The sequence below is a fragment of the Peromyscus californicus genome, unplaced genomic scaffold, assembly GCF_007827085.1.
Source record: "Peromyscus californicus insignis strain IS unplaced genomic scaffold, ASM782708v3 Scaffold_4__1_contigs__length_199733344, whole genome shotgun sequence".
Classification (NCBI taxonomy): domain Eukaryota; kingdom Metazoa; phylum Chordata; class Mammalia; order Rodentia; family Cricetidae; genus Peromyscus; species Peromyscus californicus.
In genome coordinates, this window is record NW_026294562.1 from 93,853,619 (window position 1) to 93,869,486 (window position 15,868).

A 15,868-nucleotide genomic window follows, 5' to 3' on the forward strand; every position below is an offset into this window, starting at 1 on the left:
TCCCTGTCTCTAGTTCTCTTTAGAATTTCCTGTCTTGGCTTTCTAGCTGCTGTCATAGTCTTCAGGTTTGCCCTCTGGTGAAGATTGTGAAGCTGGTGTGGGTTTTTGTTAGAGCTGTGGATGCTGCTCATGGCACAGTGGGAAGCCATAGACAAAGGGAAACTTAGCAGAGCTATTTTCTTCTTTGAAATGTTAGTTCTTCTCCTGCCAACCCCCCCCCCCCCCTTTTTTTTCGGTTTTTTGAGACAGGGTTTCTCTGTGTAGCTTTGCGCCTTTCCTGGAACTCACTCTGTAGCCCAGGATGGCCTCGAACTCACAGAAATCCACCTGTCTCTGCCTCCCGAGTGCTGGGATTAAAGGCGTACGTCACCACTGCCCAGCATTCTTCAGTATTTTCAAATAGTTTCTTTTTTTTTTTTTTTTTAATTTTTTTTGTCAAGTTCGTGGATGTTTGCAGGAAAATTGTTGTGGTGGTAGGAACTATTCTGTCATGACTATAAGCAGAGCCTCTAACTTCTATCTTGTTTACTGCTCTAGAGGGGGTGGGACCTGGAGGAATGGAGCTGATAAATGAGACAGACTGAAGTCTCAGGCAATAGCCAACTTTATTCAGAGCATCAGACAGTTTATACTCTGAGGGTTAAGAGGAGTCACATGAGTAAAGTACAGTCACAAGGACAAGCAGCACATGGCAAAAACAAGTTTTTCCATAGAGGCATATAAACAAATACCGATAGCCAGTTGTAATGAAGTAAACTTACTCCTACCCGCTAAACCTGGGAGGGGCACAAAAGCATAATCCAAGAACAATTCCGTGTTTTTGAAGAAACTGAGGTCCTAAGACTCTTGTTCTAGTTTCTTGGAGTTTTCTCACACTCAAAAATCTCCTCCAACACTGTCTCTTCCCTCTCTTTCTCCCTCTCCTCTCCTTCCTTTCCTTCCTCCCTCTCCTTACCTCCTGCCTGCCTGCCTCTCTACTGCTCTCCCCCCTCTCCCTCCCTTCTTCTCTCCTCTCATTCCTCCCCTTCTTCCCCCCCTCTTTTGGACAGGGTTCCATGTACTCCAGTCTGGCCTTCAGTTTATAGTGTAGCTGAGGATGGCCTTGAACTTCTGATCCTCCTGCCCCTGCTTCCTAAGTATTGGGTTACAGGCATGTAGCATGTGCTGCTATCCTTGGCTTCAGTGTAGGCTTCTAATGAAAGGGAAGAAGGGCTCAGCGGTTAAGAGCACTGGCTGCTCTTCCAGAGGACTGTGGCTCAGTTTCCAGCACTGCGCCAACTTGGCAGCTCACAACTGTGTGTAACTCCAGTTCCAGGGGATCTGACACCCTCACACATAACATGCAGACAAAACAGCAATGCACATCAAAAATAAAAGGAATCATTAAAAATCATTTTTAAAAAGGAAAGAAGAAAATACTGTTACTCTAATTTGGGTCGGCACCAGCCTGGAAAGCAGTTATGTAGTGGTGCATGTGGTTAGCATGCACACTTAGGTTGTTTATGGTGGGATATTTACTTCCCAAATTAAGAGGACTATTTGGAGCTGTGGTTCCTAGCTTTTTTGAATTCTGGTACTTAGAATCTGATAGAAATTATGGTTCCCTTCCCAGAAAAATGCTCATGTCTTCATAAAATCACTTTAGAGAATTCAAGAGTTCTTTGAAACTTTCAACATAAGCTCCCCTCCCCCAATTTAGGGTTATTTAAATCAAGCTGATACCCAACAAATCAACAGCAGTCCAAATACTAGTTTGTGATTTGGCTTGGCTAAAGCAGAAAAAGTGTACAAGTCATTAGATGTCCTAAGGCATGTAAGATTTAAAGAATTAGTTAGGGTTTCCTGAAATGTATCTCTGTAGAGGCAGATTCACAGAGATAGAGGAGCACCACACCTAACATTTAAGTTGTTGTTAGAAATGGAATTTAGTTCTTACATCTGTTCCTATTATGGGTTTTTTGTTTTTGTTTGCTTGCTTGCTTTTTGGTTTCTTTTGAAACAGGGTCTCAGATGTGGCCCTGGCTGTCCTAGAACTCACTGTGTAGACCAGTCTGGTATCAAAATCACAGAGATCTGCCTGCCTCTACTGCTTGAGTGCTGGGATTAAAGGTGTGCATCACTGCACCTTAATTAAGGTTTTTAATTTTTTTTTTACTTTATGTGTTTGGATTTTGCCTGCTTGTGATGTGTACCATTTGCATGCAATACCAGCAGAGGCCAGAAGAGGGAGCTGGATCTCCTGGAGCTGGAGTTACAAATGGTTGGTTGTTAGCCTCCGTGTAGGTGCTGGGAATTAAATCTGGGTCCTCTGGAAGAACAGCCAGTGCTCTTAACTGCTGAGCCATCTCTCCAGCCTCCTGTTTATGTTTGTTATATATGTTGTGCAAAGAACTACCTGTTGTTTCTAGAACAGCAGGATTTTATGGTGTGATGTCACATTCCTAGTATTGTTTGAATTTTCTTTTTTTTTTCTTTTCTTTCTTTCTTTTTTTTTTTGGAGACAGAGTTTCTGTGTGTAGTTTTGGTGCCTGTCCTGGATCTCGCTCTGTAGACCAGGTTGGCCTCGAACTCACAGAGATCCGCCTGCCTCTGCCTCTTGAGTGCTGGGATTAAAGGCGTGAGCCACCACCACCCAGCTTGAATTTTCTAGAGATCTACACAATAGAGGGACTAAGGTGCCTGTGTACACGGGCTTCAGACAGTGATCTCTGTAGGTGTTTCAGTTACTACTTTCTCACTGCTGCTTTTAAAAATGCAGCCTTCCATAAACAATAAAGGATTGAATCATATCAACAAAAAACCTCAGGTTTGTGAACTCCTTTCCTCTCTTATTTGACAGTAAAAAAAGAGAAATTTATTTCCAAAAAATATATGAAAAAGTTTATATAAATTATCAAAATGTATATAAAATAGTAAAAAATTATGTTTTTAAGTGTTTTGTCTGCATGTATGTATGTACCATGTGTGTGCCTGGTGCCTGTGGAGGCCAGAGGTGTTAGATCCCCTAGAGCTGGAGTTATAGATGGTTATGAGCTGCCATGTAGATGTGGGAACCAAACCCATGCTCTTTGCAAGAGCAGTCAGTGCTCTTAGCCTCTGAGCCATTTCCCCAGCCCTTGGCTCCACTCTTCCTTATAAGCCATCTTAGAAAAACTTTTTCCAGCAGCTTTTAGTTAGTGGTAGCCACCCTGACCCCTGTGTATGTTCAGATATTTTGTAGATTTTACTCTGGATTTTCTAGATAAGCTAGGAAGAAATGAGCAAATGTAGGAAGTTTTGGAAGCTTAGAAAGAAGAAATAGTTATCTCTCTCAGAACTGAAGGTGGTTTAAAAATACCTGTGAGAAGTTTGACTGTAGACAGGATCATTATGTCAGCTACTTGCTGCTTGATTATGTTCTGCGGTAAGTTCAGGCCTGTCATGGTGGATCTCAGCAGGTGCTGCGGAGAGCACTGACCGGCTCTACATAAGGCCTTGGTTGTAGCTGTTGCCAGCTGCCTGCTGATTGTGCCAGGCTTCCTGAGTGAAGGTTACTGAGTATATTTTGAGAGATGAAATGCACTAAAAGAGAAAGTTTCAGAGGAATCTATTGGGAAGATGGAAGTGGAAGATGGGAGCAATTGAAAGTGTGGTTGGTACTTGCTTTACTAACAGAAGGAAAGTTATGTGTTGACAGAAGCTGAAAATTATGAAGAAATGGGCTGCTGCTTCTAAGCTTGGACAAAACTCAGAGTAGATGAAAAAGATTTTAATTAGAAAGCAATATGTCTAACTGGAGTTTTTAGTTGTTTTGAATAGGTGCCTTAGAATCCACCCCACCCTCTCTCCAGGGTTTCCTGTAGCCTGGGCTGGCTTCAAACTCTATGTAGGCAAGAAGACCTTGTACTTAAAATTTTTAATTTATTTTTATGTAGGGGTGTGTGTGTGTGTGTGTGTGTGTGTGTGTGTGTGTGTGCGCGCGCGCGCGCGCGCGCGCCTGTTTATATGTGTACCATATGCATGCAGTGCCCATAGACGCCAGAAAAGAACATCAGCTCCCCCTGGAACTGGAGTTAGAGGTGGTTGTGAGCCTGATGTGGGTTCTGAGAACCGAACCTTTGCCCTTTGGGAGAGTAGCAAGTACTCTTAACTGTTGAGCCCTGACCTTGAACTTTGATGCTCTTGCCTTCACTTCCAATACTGGGGTAACAGATGTGCACCATCATAGCTGGTTTTAGATGGTGTTTTGTACATGCTAAGCAGACACTACCAACTGAGCTACATCTCTAGGTCTAAAAAAGAAACCTGTGAGATGCTTGTGGGATGGTTTGTACTGAGTAGCTTTCTGTCCTTGGCTCTATGTCTTCCTGTAATGATGAGCTATACTACTCCCTTAATCATTTCTAGCCCCCCATGGGTGTGGTGGCCCAAGCCTTTAATCCCAGCACTTGGGAGGCAAAGGCAGGTGGATCTCTGAATTTGAGGCCAACCTGGTCTGCAGAGTTCGAGGATAGCCAGGGCTATGTAGAGAGACCCTGTGTGTGTGTGTGTGTGTGTGTGTGTGTGTGTGTGTGTGTGTGTGTGACACACACACATACACCAACCCCCTTGAGTTTTCAACTATAGTTAGAATCCTGTTAGCTAGTATGCACAAATAGGCCCCCATGCCACCTTAGCCTCCTGACCTATATATAAAGTAAGGGTAAGTATTATTTTGTGGATTTTTTTTTGTTCTAGGTAAATATATATATATATATATATATATATATATATATATATACATACACATATGCATACCTGTATGTGTTTATTGCTTTGTGACATGAAATGTGACTTGTGCTGGAGTCATGGTCAAAAAGTTTGAATAACACTGCTTTATTGTAATACTTTGTTATTTCATTTATCATATAGCATTATGCCAGTACATTCAGGCTTCTAAAGCCAGGGATGGTGCCAGCCCTTTCATTTCAAGTACGACTGAAGGTAAAAACAAAACAAAATTGAGCACACCCAGAGCTTTCCGGTTCTCAGTCTCTCTAGTGGCATTTTGACTCTTTGGCCTTTTAACCATCTTGTGCCTTTTGAAGCAGTAGATTTTTCAGATTTGTGTCTCTCTAGGTAGCAGTTTTTTTGGCTCTTTCCCTCCTCACTTTAATGTTATTACTTCAGCATATGCTAGTGTTTTTACGAGGAGGCAGGGAGAAACTAAGAATTCTAGCAATTTCAGATGATTCTGAACTGAGAAAATAGCCCACTACATAGCATACCTGAAGTCTTCTTAATGCCTTTGTATTTTTATTATCACAGAAGTATATAGCTTACTCTTAAAATTGTATGCTTCTACAATGTTTCCAGTTGATTTTAGGCAAATTAAATGTGGCTTTTGGGGGTGGAGGATAGGCAATCCACTTTCATTTCTTGTGCTTTCTCCCTCCTTTACAAGAAAATTAACCACTGGGCTTGCAGCAGTGATTTCACTTTGAAGGTAGTGGTGTCCACTATTAACTGCACTATACTTTTTCAGCTTCTTATTGACATAGTAACTTTTGATGCCTTTTCTACTTGGGCGGCTGGCATACTAACCCCTTGCCTTTATTTCTGTTCCTTGCTGGACTACCACACTCTGTGTTCATAACTCTGTGATTTAAAGGGACTTTGTGGAGATGATTTGCTTCCTTCTTTTTCTTACAGGAGAAAATTTTGAGCAGACGCCATTGAGACGAACATTCAAGTCTAAGGTCCTTGCCCGATATCCTGAGAATGTAGACTGGAATCCCTTTGACCAGGATGCAGTGGGAATGGTTAGTATTTATTAGTCGTGGAATTATGCAGAGTAATGTATAGTAGGGTATGAATCCTAAGTGTGGTAGCAATGCTTCTTCATCGAGTACTTATTTTATTTTACTTTTGGGGGTGCTATGGCTTAAACTCACGGCCTTATTCATGCTGGGCAACCACATCATTGAGGTATACCCTAACACTAGTAGTTCTTGAAAAAAGGATTGTAGAACACATTGCTCATGATTCTGTATTTGATTAATGTATCAAATTGGTGAAAAAAATCGTGTTTCTATTGTGTCAAACAAGTATATACTAGTGAGTCAGTGTGAATTATATTAGTGTGGTAGAGCTTTAGGTAGATGGTAGATGGTGTCCAACAGTAGATTCTTGCTAGCTGGTATGTGTTCTGAAGAGGTCAAGGAATGTTCTCACTACTTGTTTTCCTGTTGCGTTTTGCAGCTGTGCATGCCCAAAGGGCTGGCATTCAAAACCCAGGCTGATCCCAGGGAGCCACAGTTCCATGCCTTTATTATCACCAGGGAGGATGGCTCTCGGACATTTGGGTTTGCCCTCACCTTTTATGAAGAAGTGACCAGCAAGCAGATCTGCAGTGCAATGCAGACCCTCTACCACATGCACAATGCTGAGTATGATGTCCTTCGTGCTCCACTTGCTGATGGTGGAGACCAGAGTGGCATGGAAGACGGTGAAGGCATTCCTGGGACCAAGCTGCAGCGCTTCAACTCCTACGACATTAGCCGGGACACGCTCTATGTCTCTAAATGCATCTGCCTCATCACACCCATGTCCTTCATGAAGGCATGTCGGAGTGTGCTGCAGCAGCTCCACCAGGCGGTCACATCACCTCAGCCCCCTCCTCTGCCCCTTGAGAGTTACATATACAACGTACTCTATGAGGTGCCCCTTCCACCTCCTGGCCGCTCTCTGAAGTTTTCTGGGGTCTATGGGCCAGTAATCTGCCAGAGACCAAGTACCAATGAGCTTCCTCTATTTGACTTTCCTGTCAAAGAGGTCTTTGAACTGCTTGGGGTGGAGAATGTGTTTCAGCTTTTTACTTGTGCCCTTCTGGAATTTCAAATCCTGCTTTACTCACAGCGTAAGTGAATGTTGACTGTAACTCTCCACCCATGAGGGGTCCCTGCTTTCTATATTCACATATAATGGGCCTGACTATAAAGGTCAAGGGCTGTTACAGTCTTTTGCAGGTGGGAGGAGAATGGATGGACCCCGAGAAGCTGTCTTCTGATTGGCTATCATTATGATCTTTTTGTAAGAATAGATCTAATTTGGGAGGGGGACCACTGTTTCCACACATCCTTCTGATTGACCCTGGAAAGGGTTAGGAGGTAGTAGCCACCATTAGTGATACTCCGTCATTCTGTCTATTCCTCAGCCTGACAACAAAATCAAAGATTTCCTAAAGGATGATTCTTTTCGATTGAGAAGATGAATTGTTGCTTCTTTCTGTTGTTTGTTATCTGAATTGTTTCTATAAAGGAGAGTGGGATGTGAACAGCGGATTTAGAAAGCATACTAAGGTAGATGAGAAAGAGCAGTTGCTTACTGAGTGAGCCAGACCGGGATCGTGAATTTCAGCACGTATTTATTAAGAGTGTACAGTATTCAAGGCATTGTTTCAAGGGAGGTGGAAGAAAGTGGTGGACAAAATAGAGAAATAGTCTTTCTGTAGTAGTGGAATTTATATTTTAATGGGACAAGAAGAGTTAATAAATAAACATGCAGAATGAAAGGTAGTTCAAGACTTTGGAGAAAGATAAGATAGAAGGATGATATTTGGGGAACAAAAGTTCTGGACGTTCTAAAATTTTTATTTTTATTTAAGTTTGTGTAAGTGTGTGTGTTTGCATGTGGGTATGTGCACATGAGTGCAGGTGCTTGCAGAGGCTAGAGGCCTCAGAGCTCCTTGGAGCTGGAGTTATAAACAATTGTGAGCTTCCTATAGGGCTGGGAACTGAATTGGGGCCTCCGGAAGAGCAGCAAGTATTTTTAACACTAAGCCATCATTCCAGTCCAAGTTCTACTTTTTTCCCCCTGCCAAGACAGGTTTCTCTGTGTAACACCTTTGGCTGTCTTGGAACTTGCTCTGTAGGCTAGGCTGGCCTTGAACTCAGAGATGCATCTGCCTCTGCCTCCAGAGTTCCGGGATTAAAGGCATGTGTTACCACTGCCTGTCAATAGAATGATGTTCTCTCTCTCTCTCTCTCTCTCTCTCTCTCTCTCTCTCTCTCTCTCTCTCCCTCTCCCCCTCTCCCTCTCTCCCCCCTCCCTCTCCCCCTCCCCTCTCTCCCCCTCCCCTCCCCCCCTCCCCTCCCCTCCCCCTCCCCTCCCCCTCTCCCTTCCCCCCCTCCCTCCCTCCCTCCTCTCTCTCTCTCTCTCTCTCTCTCTCTCTCTCTCTCTCTCTCTCTTTCTTTCTTTCTTTCTTTCTTTCTTTCTTTCTTTCTTTCTTCTTTTGAGACAGGGTTTCCCTGTTTAACAGTCCTGGCTGTCCTGAAACTCACTTTGTAGACCAGGCTGGCCTTGAACTCACTGAGATCCGCCTGCCTCTGCCTCCCAAGTACTGGGATTAAAGGTGTGTGCCACCATCGCCTGGCAATAGAATGATTTTTAAAATAGATTTTATTTTCATTTTAGTTTACAAATAGGGTCTTTTTCCCCCATGAAGATTTATTTTGTTTTTGATTATTTGTATGTTTGTGTGGATGTGTACAGGTGCCCATGGAGACCAGAGGCTTCAGGTTTTCTGAGCTGTGGTGACAGGCAGTGTGAGTCTCATGGTATGGGTGCTGGAAATCAAGCTTGGGTGCCCTGGATGAGCAGTACTCTCTTACCCCCGAGCCATTCCCCCAACCTCCTGTTTGGATCTCACTCTGTAGTTCTGGCTGTTCTAGAACTTATTAGTATGTAGTCAGGCTGACCTAGAAGTCTGTACAACTCTATTCAGTCTTCCTGTCTCTGCTTCCCTGGTGCTTGGATTACAGGCATGATCCATCACAACTTGTAGGACTATTTTGAATTGAAGAGCACATACCCAACTAAAATAGCCACTAATTCCAGTTAATTTCTTGAGGGGCTACTGGTCCGATGTTAGTAAGTCTTCTAGTTTTTCTTAGATGAAATCTCTTAGATGAAATCTCTGGATTTTAAATGATGACCACAATGTTGTTAAGAAATAACATAGGTCAAACAAAAGCATCCGTTGATGAATGATTCCCGAGGCTTCCTTTTGCAATTTCTGATTTAAAATACAGTCTTGCTGGGCAGGGGTGGCACACACCTTCAGTCCCAGCACTCAGGAGGCAGAGGCAGGCGGATCTCTATGAGTTCGAGGCCAGCCTGGACTATAGAGTGAGTTCCAGGACAGCCAGTCTACACAGAGAAACACTGTCTCAAAAAAACAAAAAATAACTTTCTGGTCAGTGGCAGACTGCTCGCTTATGTGGTCCAGTGGTGGTCCCATAAGATTATGTCACCAAGTCATAGCTGTCCTAGTTTGTGTATGTATACTATGTGGTGTGTCCTTGTGTCTAATTTTTTAGAATGAGTTACAAAGACTTGTTTATTTCTTCTTAGTGTCTTTAGTTCCAGTGGGCTTTGAGTTACCTCCTTTTTTTTTTTGGTTTTTTTGAGACAGGGTTTCTCTGTGTAGCTTTGTGCCTTTTCCTGGATCTTGCTCTGTAGACCAGGCTGGCCTCGAACTCACAAAGATCCACCTGCCTCTGCCTCCCGAGTGCTGGGATTAAAGGTGTGCGCCACCACCGCCCGGCAAGTTACCTCCTTTATTAGAAGTAACTGCTCATTACAACGGGGGAAATGGAGAGAATAGCCAGTTACCTGGAGCGCAGACATTGATAGTTAAGGGGTATGGAATGCTATGGCAAAGGAGATGCTGATTTTGTTATTGATACTAGTGTACAGAAAAGGGTTTTGTGTTTATGACTCCTGGAGGTTAGTATTTTAGTGTGGGTACACAGATTGCTGGACCTCTGGGGCATTGTTGAGTCACTCTTCAAAATGGGAGGTTGCTTTAAAACAAACAAACAGCAACAATAAAACATTTAAAAGGTAGAGGAGGAAAACCCAAACTCATACAGACCTACAGGCTAGAAAACTCAGAATATTTCTTACCTGTTAAAACAGACCACACAAGTGGAAAGAAGATGTTATTGAAAATGGGAATCATCTTATTCTGTCTTATTTTTAAAGATGCCACAGTCTCGAGTTCACTACAAGAAGTTCTTCAGAGATTTAAATCTAGAGCAAATAAAATTATCTGAGTTTCGGATACTAGATTAGGTTTATCCTGAAGAGGAGGGGTAAAGTGAGACTTAGATTTTTACACTGTTGAAAAGCCTGCTTATACAGAGCAGAGAATGACCCTCTTTAAACCCCAGCCTGCCCTGATATATGCTGAGTTCCCAGCCACTGGAACTACTGAACTCGTACTGAATGAGTATCCAGGACAAAGAAAACCTCATGATGATGGTATTTTTGGCACTGTTTCTCTCATAAGGTGTTTTGGCACACCGTGGGATGCTGTTGTCCTGAGAGCAGCCAGCCATAGAATGTAGTAGCATGTGCTTCATTCTCTTTGGCTAGGGCAAGAGAGGGGAAGCTTGTTGTTTTGTCTTGGACCTAGTGACTTCACCTTAATCTACTGCTATTTCAACCTCGAGATTCAAAGCTGGGGTGAAAACCTGCCAACTCAGAGAGGTTGAGTAGCACCTAGCTAACCTCTCTTTGCTGGCGTTCCCAGAAAGCACATCCTTCTGCTCTGCCACTCAAAGTCCCTCCCTACTACTTGTGGTGCGTCTCTCTATCTCTTCCAGATGCCCTCTGATGCTCTGTGATTACTTTCTGTCAACTAGTTGTTAACTCAGCCTCCATGGTTAATTTTATTTAACGCAAGTGCTAACTTGGGGTTCACAGTGTGATTAAATATTCCCAACAGAATCTCTTTAGTTTTCTTGTGATTAAAAAAGAAAAGGTCTCTGCTTGCCTCCTTCCCTTCCTCCCGCCCTTGCTCCATCCCACCCTCCCATCTCTTACACCCAATCTTGAAATGGTGTGTAGAATATTTATTCAGAGCCGGGCGGTGGCGGCACACGCCTTTAATCCCAGCACTTGGGAGGCAGAGCCAGGCGGATCTCTGTGAGTTCGAGGCCAGCTTGGGCTACAGAGTGAGTTCCAGGAAAGGAGCAAAGCTACACAGAGAAACCCTGTCTCGAAAAACCAAAAAAAAAAAAAAAGAATATTTATTCAGAATATATGTTTCAGTGCCAATATTAGGAATAGTAGGACTGGACTTAAATGTCATCTAAAGGTTTTCTCCTATGTTTCAATATTCTTTTGATTTTATCTTTTGGATTTTTTAAAAAAACTAAAAAAAATTATTTATGTGAATGTGTGTTTTGTCTCCATGTATCTATGTTCCTTGTGCATGTCTGGTGCCCTCAGAATTCAGAAGAGGTGTTGGATCCCTTTAACTGAAGTTAGGAATGACTGTGAGCTATTGTGGGTGCTGGGAACCAAACCTGGGTCCTCTGCAAGAGCAACAAGTGCTTTTATCTACTGAGCCATCTCCCAGCCCTTCATCTTTTGGATTTTAAAATACATTTTTCAGATGTCTGAGAATCATAAGACTTTAGCTTTTATTTATAGATATTTTCAAAGCAAGTAATAAATATTAAAATATTGAAAAGATAAGAATGATCATCATCTGGAGAATTATTAGACTTTTTATTAGTAATACTTACTGGTAATAGAGGACTGGACTTGGTGGTACTTGCCTTAAATCTCATCACTCAGGAGACAGAGGCAAGTGGATCTTTGTGAGTTTGAGGACAACCTGGTTTACATAGCAAGTTTCAGGTCAGCCAGAGTTACATAACAAGACCCTTTAAAAATAAAAAGTGCCAGAGGAAGGGATGAAGGATCTGGAGTTTGCCCAGACCAACACATCAGGCCCATCTTTCTTCAGATACTGATGGCACGCCTGACCTGTCTGTATTTTGTATATTTTTAAGGTTCTTTCAGCTCCCTCTTCATATTGACAAAATCCTAGAGTGGATTACAGACTAGAGGAGAATACTTGATTTATTACAAAAAGTGCAGTTTGAGACCAGTGGAACTGCACGGTGCGGGTACCCCATGCCACCTTTGGGTGTGCCTCACTCCAGCTCCTCAGTGTGTATGCCAGCCCAGAAGCTCTTTGAATCTGCTTTTTGTTTTTGTTTTTCGAGACGGTGTTTCTCTGTGTAGCTTTGGAGCCTGTCCTGGAACTCATTCTGTAGCCCAGGCTGGCCTTGAACTCACAGAGATCTGCTTGCCTCTGCCTCCCAAGTGCTGGGACTAAAGGCATACGCTACCACCGCCCAGCTTGAATCTGCTTTTTAATTTTAATTTTTTTTTATTACTACACAAGCCTGAGTAATGAACTCTTTGCTCTTTGGTGATTAAGTTTCTGGTGTCTGTCCCCTCTGCCCTGAGATCAAAGTTGGGCTGAGAACCTGGCCTCTAATCCTGCCTTTCTGGTGACTTTGAAAGCTATCCAGGGAGGCCTCTACACCACTTCTCAGCCCCCAGTTATCTTGGTATCCAAGCAAAACAACAACAACAACAACAACAACAACAACAAATCAGGATTCCGAGGACCTGTGTGCTAGGAACTGAGGATGAAGGCTAAATATATCAAATTAAAGAAAAGTGTGACCTATAATTAATTTGCTATTGGTGTGAGGAATATATATTTGAGTCTCACAGGCTAGCTTTAAGCTCATGGCATTCTTTTTGCCTCAGCCTCAGTGCTGGGATTATATCATGAGGTACCATGCCCAGCTAAACTCACAAAGTTATATTAGTGTGCAGAAGTGTCTGAGTAGTGAACAATCTTGTTTTGTTGTCTGGTGAACAGAAAATCCTAACCACTGTTCTTTTTGTTCTAGCCTCCCCCACCCCTGCTTTAAAGAATATAACTAATGTTTTGGAGTAGTGGCTAAAGAAAGGTGCCATTTATTATTTCTATATATCAAATTCTATTACCAGCTGGACCTGTGTGTGTGTGTTAGGGGTTATGTTTCAAGTTGTGGTCTACCAGGGTCTGAGTCACAGTGGTCCCTGGGTCGGTTGGATTGTATTGGCAGTTTGAGCTTTCTCTTTGAGAAGCAAGTGTTCATTTGACCGCTTTGTTGATCATGCTTCTATCTTTTTTTCTGACCTAGATTACCAGAGACTGATGACCGTGGCGGAGACGATTACAGCTCTTATGTTTCCTTTCCAATGGCAGCATGTCTATGTCCCCATCCTCCCAGCTTCTCTCCTGCATTTCTTAGATGCTCCTGTCCCATACCTGATGGGCTTGCATTCCAATGGCCTCGATGACCGGTCAAAGCTGGAGCTGCCTCAGGAGGTGAGAAGAGAAGCTGAGTGGGTCAATGGCCCTCTCCAGCACTGGAGGGACAAGGATTCTGGGGGGAGCCCAGCATGGTGTCACCAAGGGCCTTTTTGGGGGTGAAGACCAGGAATATGAAAAACTTTTCAGGAAAAAGTACAATGAATTTTTAGCCCAATTTATATCATTTTAGAGATTCTTCTTCACCTGGCATGTCCATTGTGTTTGTATATTTTATTAATTGCTTTTTTTAAATACACATTTTTTCAAGCACCGTGTTCCCACTTTTATTGCCATCTTTGGCTTCTTGTATACATGGGACACATTCTGTTCCTTTTAGGACTCTTTATCCTCATTCTCTGTTAACTTCAAGTATGTGAGGATGTGAAGAAGTTCCTGGGAAGCCAGCAGTTTTCTTAACGGGACTGTTTGAGAAATTATAGTTTATGTAAGAGACTCCAGCATGTGTGTTCTTGCATGTGGATCCTCTACTCTGTGGCTTTCTCCATTGCTAGAACAGCCTTTGCACTTGTTTCCAGCCTCTCCCTATGCTTAGATAGTGGGATTGAAGAGTACCAATGTGTCCTTCATAAGTAGGTCTGTCTGTGGCCTCAGAGTCCCATTCACCCAGGCTTGCCCTCAATGAAGGTCACACATTATTGAGGGCAGTTACCTAGTTTGGGTATCTTCTACCCTGATTTATAGCAGATAACCTCTATGGGGGTAAAGAGCTGTGGGTCACCCTTTTTAAAAGAGTAAACCATTACACATGATGAGGTAAGAGTAATGATATCCTTGAAACACACTTTTAGTTTTTTTCCCAAAAGAATACATTTTTCACAAAACTAATAATAAGAATTAGCTCATGTCTTACTACCCAGAGATAATTTAATTTAGCATTTTAGTTTGCATTGTTATACTATAAGGTATCTTTAAACTCCGCTGTGAGAAGGAAGCATTGAGGCAGATGAGGGACATTGATGTGGGTCTGTGCGAGGTGGCATCAGGACATTGAGGTGGGGTAAGCTTGGTTTATAAAAGAGACTTTCTATAGAAGGACAGAGGCTGTTCATTTCTTAGACCCTCAAATTAGAATTCATCAGTTGCAGCCGTATCTTCAGCCGTCAGAAGTCTGTAAAAAGCCCTTTGTTCTTTTTCACACCAACACATGATCTCAGCTGGCCTTGAGCAAATGAGAGCCTGAGCTGCTCTTGTGAGGCTTCTTTTGTTCTGGCTTCTCTTTGGGGTTTCATTGTCTGAAGCCACAGCCATGTCAGAAAAGTGAGCTTGAGAGCAGTAGAGTGAGGAAGAGGCTGTCACTTTGTGCTTGTCCCCTTTCTTTCTTCTCCTTCTGTCTTTCCCTCCAGGATCCTGTGTGCTGAGGTCCCCTTCAGGGATGAACTCAAAGATGCACTGAGGGGAAGCTGGCTGGGATTGGGCCTGGGAACTCAGGTTGGCAAAGGGCTTTGTGACCCTCTGAAGGAAGAGTTTGGGAGAGTTTGGGAGATTTGGAGGATACCGGAAATTACTTCCTTAGCTAAATAAGTTTTCCCATGAGCCCTTTCAGCAAGGCAGGGGTGAGCAGAGAAGTGGTCATTTAGCCTCCAGTGTCCTTGCCAGGTTTTGCATCTTCACCAAGCTGTCACCCAGGTGCCAGCCCTTTTCTCAGTTCAAGGAAGGGATGCTTGAGGCATTGGTCGTAGGTTTATAAATGGCTTTCGGTTGCCAGCCCCACTGTGTGCTGAGAGGAAACAGCACAAGACTGTTTTATGAGCCTAGAAATTAAATGGCCTTTTCCTTTTGTCTTCTCACCCCTCTTCTTTCAGCTCTGTAGAGTGACTAGTGAGGTCTACTTAGAGGGTTCCTATGTATCTTAATTAAGCCACCTTTGAAGTGTGTGCCTGAGCTACTTTCCTCAGCCTCCTCTGACCAGAGATATGCACATATGTGGACCCAGAATTTGAGTTTGATAAAATTCTCTATAGATGGGATCTGATGCCTTCCTCTGACTCTGCAGGCACCAAGTACACCTGTGGTGCAGACATACATTCAGGCTGTATGGGAGGGGTACAGTAAAGAAAGCACCATGATTAGGGGAAAGGTTTTTATTGTGAATCAGAAGGAGAAAATATCCAGAGGCATCTGGAAGAGTCCAGAGCAGAGAGAAATAGAAGCAGACTGGGCATGGCCAGGGCTAGGGAAGCGGTGGTAGCGAGAATAGTGGGTTATAAGGAGGGTGAGTAGCTGTGGGGAGGGAAGCCTGTGGGCTGGAGCAGGCCTGAGCGTTTAGGGTGGTGGTGAGAAGGTCCAGGGGGCTAGTGTGGGGGCTTTGAAATGTATGATGGATACTTGTGAATGGGGACTGAAGGAGCCTGGAGGCTAGCATGGACTTTGATATGCTGGTAGCCACAGGTATATGTCAGCGGAGAGCTATATGCCGCTTCTGCCAGAAGGGAAATGACTCCTTTTGGTTGATGGGAACCTGTTTCAAAAGTTCCTGAGGAATGCTGGCTTTTATCTAACCACCAGAAATCCTTCTATAGTAAGTAGCTTGACTTGGGCCAAGACTGTCATTTCTGGATGTATACTGCCTGAGACCTAACACAGCCAAATCACCCATACAAATAAATAAATTAAAAAAAATGTTTAGGGATACTCTCTCTTTGACTCACAGCATTG

General features: G+C 43.3%; 1 protein-coding gene across 3 annotated transcripts in view; it reads left to right on the forward strand.

The window, feature by feature from the left end:
- Nucleotides 1-15,868, forward strand: part of Dennd5a (DENN domain containing 5A) — a 69,689-nt gene that overhangs the window by 19,634 nt on the left and 34,187 nt on the right. For 2 of the 3 annotated variants that reach the window (XM_052761035.1, XM_052761033.1), the window contains exons 2-5: nucleotides 4,891-4,962; nucleotides 5,671-5,780; nucleotides 6,220-6,877; nucleotides 13,020-13,207. In XM_052761035.1, the coding sequence (XP_052616995.1) occupies nucleotides 4,891-4,962; nucleotides 5,671-5,780; nucleotides 6,220-6,877; nucleotides 13,020-13,207 (1,028 nt within the window). The remainder of the gene's footprint in view (nucleotides 1-4,890; nucleotides 4,963-5,670; nucleotides 5,781-6,219; nucleotides 6,878-13,019; nucleotides 13,208-15,868) is intronic. The other variant, XM_052761034.1, reaches the window with a different exon arrangement.